Source organism: Leptosomus discolor, chromosome 24, assembly GCF_034619465.1.
Source record: "Leptosomus discolor isolate bLepDis1 chromosome 24, bLepDis1.hap2, whole genome shotgun sequence".
Taxonomy (NCBI): Eukaryota; Metazoa; Chordata; class Aves; order Leptosomiformes; family Leptosomidae; genus Leptosomus; species Leptosomus discolor.
In genome coordinates this window covers 7,696,452-7,707,165 of record NC_141414.1, presented here as the reverse complement: position 1 = coordinate 7,707,165, position 10,714 = coordinate 7,696,452, and the positions used below count along the sequence as shown (strand labels likewise).

General features: G+C 71.6%; 1 protein-coding gene across 1 annotated transcript in view; it reads left to right on the top strand.

The window, feature by feature from the left end:
• Positions 1-6,785: 6,785 nt before the first annotated feature.
• LOC147413810 (small conductance calcium-activated potassium channel protein 1-like) overlaps positions 6,786-10,714 on the top strand; it is a 6,921-nt gene continuing 2,992 nt past the window's right edge. The window contains 9 exon segments of the mRNA XM_086477452.1: positions 6,786-7,163; positions 7,242-7,337; positions 7,455-7,873; positions 10,065-10,093; positions 10,096-10,157; positions 10,160-10,207; positions 10,342-10,452; positions 10,586-10,610; positions 10,613-10,712. Of these exon segments, the coding sequence (XP_086333578.1) occupies positions 6,786-7,163; positions 7,242-7,337; positions 7,455-7,873; positions 10,065-10,093; positions 10,096-10,157; positions 10,160-10,207; positions 10,342-10,452; positions 10,586-10,610; positions 10,613-10,712 (1,268 nt within the window).

Sequence of the window (10,714 nt, the reverse complement as noted above, 5' to 3'; positions counted from 1 at the left end):
GCGCCTGGGGATCTGCTGGTGCTGGGGAACCCCCGTGACTCCTGGGGATCCCCCACCTCGTGGGGATCCCTCAGCTCATGGGGACCCCCCCCTCCGCCCTGTGGGGACCCCCTTGCTCGTGGGGACATCCCCCTCTCAGCGCAGTGGGGGAATCCCCGGGGGGGGGGGGGGGGTGTGCAACGTGGCTCTTTGGGAAGGGGATGCCACGGGTGGGGGCTCCCCCAAGGTTTTGGGGGCCCAGGGCAAGCGTGGTCCATTCAGCCGCCCCCGCTCCCACCCACTGTGCACCCCGCAGCCCATGGGGGGGGGGGGTGGGAGCCGGCGGGGGGGGGGGGTGGGGGCCGGTTTGGGGCAGCGGGGCGCTGGAGGCAGCCCACGGTGGTGACAATGAGGACGCGATGGGAGTGACTCTGCCCGGCTAAAAATATCCTCCACCCCCCACCCTCCGCCAGCGCCGCGGCCTCAAGGTCACTGCCCGCCGTGGCGGGGCCGGGGGGGGACGCGGGGGCGTGGGGCGGGGAAGCCCCTGGCCCCCCCCCTCCCCCCTGCGCCGAGGCTCCCACTCGGGCACGGCCACCGTCGCCTCCGCCGCGGAGAGAGCTGGCAGAGCCCCCCCCGGCCCCCCCACCCCGATCCCGGCTCATGCCCCCACCGGGCACCGGGCACCCCGGCTCGTCCCGACGCTCCCCGTAGGGCGAAGCCGTGGCAAGTGAGCGGGCGTGGGGGGGGGGGGTGGCAGCGGTGGGGACCCCCGGGGATGGATTCCCTCGGTTGTGGCTGGGTGCCGGCGGTGGGGGGGACACCTGGGGACACCGGGGACGCCCTGCTGGAGGTGGATCGGCTGCTCTGGGCAAGCCCCAGCTGCCGGAGTCAGGGGATTGCGGGGGTTTTCCGTCCTTGGGGACGGGGTGGCCGCGGGGACCGAAGCCTTGAGGGTGTGAAGGGGACTGTGGCCGAGCGGGTTGAGGGGACGGGGGGCCCTCGGTGCTCCCCGGCGGCAGGGTCTGGCTGGTGGCACAGCCCTGGTGGGACACGGCCCCGGGGAGGCTCCGGCCCCGCTCTGCACCCAGCTCAGCACCCGCCGCAACACCAGGGAGACCCCGTGCCACAAAAACCACCTCGGTCGATCCGGCTGTGACACCCGGAGCTTGCCGTGCCGGGGTGGCACAGGCCGGCGAGGCACCGGGGCTGGCGAGTCCTCGGGCCGTGCGCGGCGTTTGCTGGTGCCAAGTCCGGTGCCGACGCTCGGGGCTCCCGGCAGGTTCTGGCACCGCGCGGTGCTCGTGGCCTCGACGTGCCAGGGAGTGCCCGGCGTGCCGCGGGGCAGCCGTCGAGGCGGTGGGTGCTTGGGCGTGGGGGCCCTCCCAGCCTTCCCTGTGACCTTGGGGTGCCCCTGGGGACCCTGCGCAGGGCTGGGGACCGCGGTGGCTGCGTGGGGACACCTCCGCGGCGGCGGGGACCACCGCCCCGCAGTGCGGTGACGGGGGTGGGTGGGTGGGGGCTCTCCAAAGGTGCGTGTGAGGTTTGGGGGGACCTCTCCTCCCCGAGAGGCTTGTGGCGTTCCCAGGGACAGCGGGGACACCCCAGGGACAGCGGGGACACTCGTGTCCCCCCCCCAGCTGGCCCTGGGCGAGGGGTCCGTGGTGACCCGGCGGGGGCAGCCAGGCGGAGCGGCTTTGTCCTTCGGCTGAGCCGAGCCGCGTGGGGGAGGCGGCGGCGGCGAACCCGGCGCAGTGGCTTTGTCTGGGGACGGCGGCGAGGTGGCGGCAGACGGGGGGGGCGTAGGGAGCCTGAACCCCCACCCTGGACCCCGCAGCACCCCCTACCCCAGCCCCAGGCACCCGCTTGGCTCCACGCAGGTAGGGTGTCCCCGGCTGCGTGTCCCCCCCTGAGGCGGGAGGGATGGGGTCCCCCTTGGGCTGGGGAGGGAGGAGGGGGTCCTGGCTGCCTCCGCCAGCCCTGGGGACACCGCTGCTGTCCCCACCGTCCCTCCAGGGCCTGATCCAGCCCCAGCCCCAGGGTATCTCGGTGGGGCTCAGGGAAGGGTTTTTCTCGGGGAGACCCCGGGACAAGCCGGGGATTCCCCTGCGTCGCAGCGGGGGCCGGGGAGGTTCGGGTGTCCCCGCGTGTCCCCGCATGTCCCCCAAGCATGTGCCAGCCCTGCGGTGCCTCCCCCTGAGCCGTGGGACCCACAGACACCCCACAGCCCCACGGGTGGGAACGGGCCGGATTCTGCGTGGGGCAAATCCCCCCCGGTGTTGGGCTCTGCCCCTTTGTGCCGGCCCGAACGTGCCGGGACACACACATGGGGGGTCCTGGGGGACAGGGGCCCAGCTGCTGGCATCACCAGGGGTCCCACGGCGGCAGGGCTTGGCTGAGCCACCCTGGTGCTCTTTGGGAGCCTGGTGGCCTCGTACCGGTGCCTCCGCCAACCCCGGGGGGCTCCGATGGTCCTGTGCCCCCCTAAACCACACTCAGCCCCCCCCTGCCCTGCCCTCGGGGGGGGGGGGGGCGCAGCGGCGGTGGCACATCCCCCCACCCAGCCCCATGCCAGCGGGTGGGCAGCAGCCTTTGCGGGGGCCGGGGGCTCCTGCGGGCGCCGACAGATGCTCTCCAGCCTGGGACATATGGCCGGGGCTTGGCGACGGCGGGAGCTGCGGCTGCCCGAGGAACCGGGGCCACCGCGGGGGATTTGGGGGGGGGGGGGGGGGGGGGGCTGCAAGGGGTCTGACGCACTTTGTGCACCCAGCACGCCCCCATGTCCCCGCATCGGCCTCGGCCCTGGGGTGGGTCACGGCGTGGATCCCGCTGCCCCCAGCAACCTGTCCCCTGCACCGTGGCGGGGTGTCCCCCAGTTCCCGGGTTCCCCCAGCTCCTTTTTCCCCAGTACGGCAGTGGGACCGTGGCCGTGCCACCCGGCTGCTGGCGTGAGGCCTGCGGGCACGGCCCTGGTGGCAACCGCTGCTCCCCCAAATTCCTGCCCCGCCCTCCCCGGGACCGCGATTCCCAGGCAGGAATTAGCGAGCGGGTAATAAATAAATCACCAGCGGGGAGCTTTTCGGCCGCCCGCCTCTATTTTTAGCTGCACCCTCCTCTTCTGCAGTTGCTCCCAGGCAGCATCGCTGCTCCGGGGCATGGGAGGGGGGAGAGGGGGGGGGGTCCCTCTGGCACCCTACAACCCCCCTCCAGGGCACCGGGGGCTGCAGCAGCCTGGCTGTGTGGGGGTTAAACCACGTCCCCCTGCCCACATCCCTGCTTCGGGACCCCTCAGGACCCCTTTCCCCGCTCTCCCCCTCCCTCCCCAGCCAGCTGCTTTTTGAAGCCTGTGACATCCCATGCCCACCCAGGGCAGGATCCCCCCTGCCTCTCTCTGGGGACCCCCACACCCCGCTAGGGAGACGAGACCTCGCGGGGTCCCCGTGTGCCAGCCCCGAGGGTCGCCGCGGGGGCGGTGGGAGCACCCTGCAGCCGTGCCGAGACACCCGGGCTGCGGCGGTGGGCGTCCTGCTGCCGCATCGCCGCCAACCTCCCGGTGCGGGAGCTGCCGAGAGCGGGGACGCTCGAGGCCGTTGCTCAAGGACACACGGCGGCCATGGCCAGCAGCCCCCCGGCCGGGGGGACCCGCCGCGTCCCCATCCCTGCGGTGGGGCCGTGAGGGACCACGCTCGGTGCCCCTGCGCCGTGCATCCCGCCCGAGCATCCTTGGGGATGCAGCCACCGGCCATGGCGTCCCCACGGGGACCGGGGACAGGGACCCCCTCGGGCCTTCGCAGTTTTAATCAACCCTCCGGGCGCTGAATCCCGCCGGAAACATCCCTATCGACGTCCTGACAGGGGGAAGATTTAATAAGGCCCATTTACATTGCCATCGATAGAAGCTATTAGTGAAATGACCGCGGAGTGATGGTTAATAAAATATTTACTGTCATCCATTTGGGAGGGCTCCGGGCGGCGGGGGGGAGGGGGCGGCTTCACCGACCCCATTCGAGGTGCCAAAAAGTTTGCCGGGCCGCGGGGCGAGCGCTTTGCCCCTGGCGTGGCTCCGTGGTGAAAAGGGGGCCTGGGGCTGGCAGCCCTGGGAAACCGCTTCCCCTCCGCCCTGCCCGCTGCGTCTTTTTCTCCCCGACCGAATATTAAAAAGAAATCGGAGCCCATTTTCCTGCCATAAATTTGGCAGAATGGAGAGAAAATGATCTGGCTCTGGAGGGGAGCCAGCAGCCCCGGATGCACACCGGGGAGCAGCTGGGCGCTGGAGCCCGGCCACGCAGCCGTTGCTCCCGTAGGTAGCAGGAAAGCATCTTCCCTGGCTCCGGTGCGTCCCTCGGGGGGGGGGGGGAACGGGAAAGGGGTCCCAAAGCCCTGCTGCCCCCCCATGGATAGGGGGACGCTGGTGGCAGCAGCCCCTTCCCCGGGTGTCCCCACACCGTGGGGGAAGGTGGTGGCATGTGCCACGGGGATGGCGTTAGCCGGGATGGGCTGCGGCAGGACTCGGCGCTTGGGTGCCTGAAATGTGGGGAGCTGCTCCCCCCCACCCCCCCCACCCCTGGGTTACAGCCCCGCTGGGGGGCTGGGGGAGAAGCTGCAGGGACACCCCCCCCACCATCTCCCCTGCATGAGGAGCCCTGCAGCGACCTGCCCCGGGCCTGGCCCTCCGACCGGGATGGCATTGCCGGTGCCATCGGCACCGTGGGCTCCATGTGGGGATTTTGGGGTCCGCCCCGCGGTGTGGGTGTCGGTGCTGGGGGTCCGCGCTGGCTGCAGTGGGGTCGTTCGTGCGACGCAAGGCCCGGCGTGCAAGAGGGCTGTTTGTGCAACGGGGGTGTCGGTGCTGGGGGGTCCGTGCTGGCTGCGACGGGGCTGGAACTGCAGCGGGGGCTGTTCGTGCTGCTGTGGGACCCCCCACCCCCGTGCGACGTGGCTGCTCGTGGCGGGGGGGGGGCGGGGGGCTGCGCTGGCTCCGCGGGGCCACCCGTGCAGCCGGGCTGGGGGGGACCCCTCGGGCTGTCGCCTCCCCCCATTGCAGCCCAGCTCTGGCCCTGCAGTGGGAGGGCGCAGGGCTAGGGGCTCAGCCCGCAGACCCCCGATACGCCCCCAGCCCTGCCTGTCACCCCACGGCCTGGTGACAAACCCACACCCAAGAGACGTGGCTCTGCTTGCCGACCCCATGCTCGCCCACCCTGGCTGCTGGAGGGGGGGCTCGGTGCGGCACCAGCAACCCCCCCCTGCCCACGGCCCTGCCGCTGCCCCTCAAGGCAGGGGGTGACCAGGGTGACCACTCCCATCCCCCCCCCGGGTGACAGGGCCAGGGCAGGACCCTTGGCTGGCTCTGGGGGTCCCTGGCACCACGGTCGAGGGGGTTTGGGGACCCCCCCCCTAATGCTGCGTCTCCTCTCCGGCCAGGCGTGGAGGGAAGCCCATGGCACCCGGACCCCCGGACCCCCCCCGTACCAAGCCCGGGCCCCGCAGCCCCTAACGCCCCGAGGTCCCCCCCGGCCGGCCCCGGGGAGCCTGAGCAGGTAGGGGGGGGTGCGGGGGGCCGGGGCAGGCGGGGCTACGGATGCGGGGAGTCACTGCGGGGGCGGGGGCGGTGGGGGGGGGGGGGTCGCGGGGGTGCTGGGGATGCGCGTTGGGGTGCTGAGGGGGTACACTGGGGGTGACGGAAGGGGTGTCCTGGGGTGCTGGAGGCAGCGCACTTGGGAGGGGGTGTGGGGAGCATGGAGGGGGGGCACTGGGGGTGCTGGGGGGGGTTGTGCATGGGGAATGATGGGGTTTGGGGTGCAGGGGACCAGGGCAGTGAGGCTGGGGGGGGGGCGGGGGGACGGCGCTGGGGGTGTCATTGTGGGGGGCTGGTGTGACGGGGGGGGGGTGGGGGCGCAAGGGGGAGCACGGGGCGGGCGGGTCATCAGGGGGGGGTGTCGGGGGGTGCCGGTGCTGTGCGGGGGCTTGGGGGCGGGGGGGTGTGTGCGGGGGCAGCAGTGGGGTCTGGGGGCGCCGGCGGGGGGGGGTGTCCGGGAGCGCATGGAGGGGGGCGGAGGGGCGCGCAGGGGGGGGGCGTGGTCAGCGCTGGGGAGGCGTGGCGAAGGGCGTGGCCTGTCGTCCGTCACGGGGGCGTGCACGGTGTCCACCAATGAGGCGCCACGCCACGCCCCCGCCACGCCCCCCGAGCGCTCCGGTCCCGCCGCCGCGCGCCCCCGGGACCGAGCCGGGCTGCAGCGGCGGCGGCGGCGGCGGTGGCGGCGCGGCCCCGGCCCGGCCCGGCGGCAGGTAGCGGGCAGCGGGCAGGGCCGGGCCGGGCCGGGCCGGGCCGGGGATGGGGTTGAACCGAGCCGAGCCCACCGGGCGCCCCGGCACCGGGAGCCCCGGGCACGGCGGCGGGGGGCGCGCAGCTGCAGCTCGTTACCGGAGCCGTCCCGGGGCTGCGGGCAGGGATCAGTCCCGGGGGCACCTCGGGGCCGGGGCCGTCGTGTCCTCGTTGCGCCCTCCCCCTCCACCTTCCCCGGGGCGGGGGGGGGGGGCGGGGAGAGGGGCTGCAGAGGGGGGCGGCCGGGCTGCGGCGGCACCGACCCCCGGGCTGGGGAGGGGGGGCACGTCCCCGCCGCGGTCAAGGCCAGCACATGGGTGCTACTGCCCCGTCAGGCGTTGCCCGGTACCGGGGTGGGGTGAGGAGGCTGATTCCGGGGGACACCCCCCACCCCACCCCCCAACACCGTCCCCCTCTCCCCCCGCAGGTCGCCCCCGCGCCGCTGAGCCATGCGGGATCGCCCGGTCCCCTCCCCGCCAGAGCCATGAGCGGCTGCCGGTACAATGGGGGGGTGGCACGGCCCCGGGGCCCCCTGAGCGCCTCCACCCACACCCTGCACCCACTGGAGGGGGAGACCCAGCCGCTACGGCCCCACCGGCCCCCCGGCCTCGAGGTGGTGGTCTCACGGCCGGAGCAGCCCGGGGGTCCGGATCCAGGCCCGGTGGCACCCCCGGGGCAGGATGCGGCCGAAGAGCGAGGGCGAGGACCCCGGAGGAACCAGAACATCGGGTACAAGCTGGGGCACCGGCGAGCCCTCTTCGAGAAGCGGAAGCGCCTCAGCGATTACGCCCTCATTTTTGGTATGTTTGGCATCGTGGTCATGGTCACGGAGACGGAGCTGTCCTGGGGGGTCTACACCAAGGTAGGGGTCGCGGTGGGGCGGTGGGTGGGGGGCTGGCGTGGGGGCCGGCTGGGCTGACGCCGCCCTCTCCCCTCGCAGGAGTCGTCGTACTCGTTCGCACTGAAATGCCTTATCAGCCTCTCGACCGTCATCCTCCTGGGGCTCATCGTCATGTACCACGCCAGGGAGATCCAGGTGAGGGCCACCCGCCGGTGGGTGCTCGCCAGGGCCACGCTGCCCCGAGGGGAAGGCGGCGGGGGGGGTGTCTCACCACCCACCACCCCCCCGCTTTTCTCCCCCATCGCCCCACAGCTCTTCATGGTGGATAACGGCGCCGACGACTGGCGCATCGCCATGACCTACGAGCGCATCTTCTTCATCGCCCTGGAGCTGATCGTCTGCGCCATCCACCCCATCCCCGGCCAGTACCTCTTCACGTGGACGGCGCGGTTGGCTTTCACCTACGCCGCCTCGGTGGCCGACGCCGACGTGGACATCATCCTCTCCATCCCCATGTTCCTGCGGCTGTACCTGATCGGGCGCGTCATGCTGCTGCACAGCAAGCTCTTCACCGACGCCTCCTCCCGCAGCATCGGCGCCCTCAACAAGATCAACTTCAACACCCGCTTCGTCATGAAGACCCTCATGACCATCTGCCCCGGCACCGTCCTCCTGGTCTTCAGCATCTCCTCCTGGATCATCGCCGCCTGGACGGTCCGCGTCTGCGAGAGGTACGGGGAACGCTCCCCAACGGGGCTCTTGGGGCAGGGGAGGGGGGCGCGGGGCTGGGGTGCAGCTGAGGACGCACGGTGCAGACCCCGAGGGGGCTGGGGGGAGAGCAGAGGCCCCCTCGGAGAAGAAGTCCTGGCTCTCCAGGCAGAGCCTCCCTGGTGGAACCCTTGTGATGGCCACGATGGTTTTGCCAAACCAAAACCACATGCTGAGGCTCAGTGGGGGCGGCCAGACCCCCAGGCTGTCCCCAGACAGCCCCGAGCCCCTCTGTCCCCCCCAAGGATGCGGCAGGACCCCCTCTCTGCCAGCAGCTCTGGCCAGGAGTAGGTTGGGGTCTCGCAGAGGGGGACTGAGCCCTCACACGGGATGTGGCCCGTGCTCCTCAGCTGCGCCCGCCGGGATGCCGGGGCCGGTGTGCCGGGATGCTGGGACCGGGATGCCCGCGCCGGTGCCCTGCCCGTGCTCGCCCCTTCTCGGCCGCTCCCCCCGGGGACGTGCATTAACTGCTCTTATTTTCCCTCCCTGACCGCTCTGCTGCTCGCAGGGACAAACTGTGAGTCACCCCAGGGACCGACAGCGTGTCCTGCACGGGACGTCCCCCCCGCCCCAGGCTTGTGCTACCCAGAATTTAGGATTAGCTGCAGCTGGCGGGGGCGGGGGGGGAATATCAAAGCTGGGGGACCGAGGGGTGGGGGTGGCCAAAGAGGTCGTGGACACGGAAAGGGGCTGGAGCCCTTTTCCTCTTGGAACCTCAGCAGCTGCTTTCTGTCCCCCCTGTGCCCCCCCAGCCGCGGTGGCCGCGGTGCCCAGCCTGGCTGTGGGGTCCTGTCGTGCAGGGGGGGCTGGAGTGTGGGTCCTTCTGCCCCGGCTCTCGGGGTGCCCTCGGACGGGTCCTGTGGTGGTCCCAGAGGGGAAAACCCTGGCAAGGAGCGGAGCCGAGCCGGAGCAACCGGGAAGGAGCCGCTGGATCCTTCTTGTTTCGAACTGGAGGTTTTGGCTGAGTCTCCAAAAGGCTTTTGCTCGGCCCCGGCACTTGCTCCGTGTTTCCCCTCCCGAACGGGCAGAGCTGAAGATGCTCCTCGGGGGGACGGAGCGGAGTGGGGAGCCCCCACTGCCGTGGGGAGCGTCGCCATGGGGTGACCTCCTCGGGCTGCCGGCCTTTTGGAGATGGGCTCAGCCGTGGTGGGTGCCCCCCCCGGCCGTACGGGGTGCCCCCCCCGGCCGTACGGTGTCCCCCAGCATCGCCCTACCCCATCCCTCGGTGCCAGCTGAGGTTCCAAGCCCAAACCGCGCGGCTGTGCCGGGGGGGCGGGGGGGCCGGTGGAGGGACGCAGCAATCCTAAATTCCTCACCGCACGCTTGAGTCCACCCCGGCTCGCTCCCGGCTCCTCCTTTCCCTTTTCTCACCCCCCGTACCCCGTTTTCCCGGCTCCCCGCATGCCCCCGTCCCACTGCCTGCTTGGCTGCTCCGTGACCCCTGGCCGGGCTTGTCTCGGTGGGGGCCGTGTCCGGGGGTCCTCGGGGAGGGGGCGGGGGGCACCGCTGTCTGCATTCGTGGCGTCGGTGCTGGCCACAAAATCTCAAAGCACAGTGTGTCCCTGTGTCCCCACCCCCTCCCAGTGACACCCACAGTGGCCTTGGGGCCCCTCGTGGCCCTGGGCTTCCTTGGGGGGGGGCAGCTTGCTGGGGTGACCCCCCCCCAGGAGCTTGCGGTGCCAGGGGTGCTCCGTTCCGGTCAGGTCTGTGCAATCGTACCCCGCTCTGCAGAGATGGGGTGTCCCCTCCCCGGGGTGTCCGGTGGTGACACCTGTGTCCTGTGCTTTGAGATCTCGGGGGGGACCTTCAGGAGGACGGAGGTTGCTGCCGTCCCCGCGTCACCTCGTTGTCCTTATCCAGCAGCCCCCCGCCCCCAGCCAGGCCCCCCGCGCCTGGGGGTCACAGCCAGCCCGGGGCTTACTCCTCCCCGGCACTGGTGTCCAGAGCGGCCATACCTGGTGTCCCAGGGTGTCCCCAGCTTCTTTGGGGCCCCATGCGCCAGCGGTGCAGCCGGGAGCTCGGGGACTCTCCTGGCTGCAGCCGCCGGACGGGACGGCGGCTAAAAACCGCGTGGCAAAGCCGGCGGCGCTGCGAGGGGCACGTGGCGGGACCGGGACCCGTGCGGTGACGGTGGCTGTGCTCGTCCCCGGGCAGGTACCACGACAAGCAGGAGGTGACCAGCAACTCTTGGGGGCGATGTGGCTGATCTCCATCACCTTCCTCTCCATCGGCTACGGGGACATGGTCCGCAGCACACCTACTGCGGGAAGGGCGTGTGTCTGCTCACCGGCATCATGGTGAGCGCCGGGGAGGGGGGGCAGGTTGTGTGTGTGTGGTGGGGGGGGATGACACGACACCCACATGGACGCCCACGACTTCTGCACCCCCGGCTTCTGCCGCTGCCCTCACCGCGGGGACGCTCTGCCCGCAGGGCGCCGGCTGCACCGCTCTGGTCGTCGCCGTCGTTGCCAGAAAGCTAGAGCTCACCAAAGCGGAAAAACACGTGCACAACTTCATGATGGATACGCAGCTAACGAAGCGGGTGAGACCCCACCCCCCACACACACCCCCACTACCACCCTCCCAGTGCCACCCCCAGCCCCATCAGACACGGCACCGCCGGGGCTCAGGACCAGCCCTCTCCGGCCCTGAGCCCCGCGCCCTGTTGCACCCAGGTGAAAAATGCTGCTGCCAACGTACTCAGGAAACGTGGCTCATCTACAAACACACCAAGCTGGTGAAGAAGATCGACCATGCCAAAGTTCGGAAACACCAGCGTAAGTTCCTCCAAGCCATCCATCAGA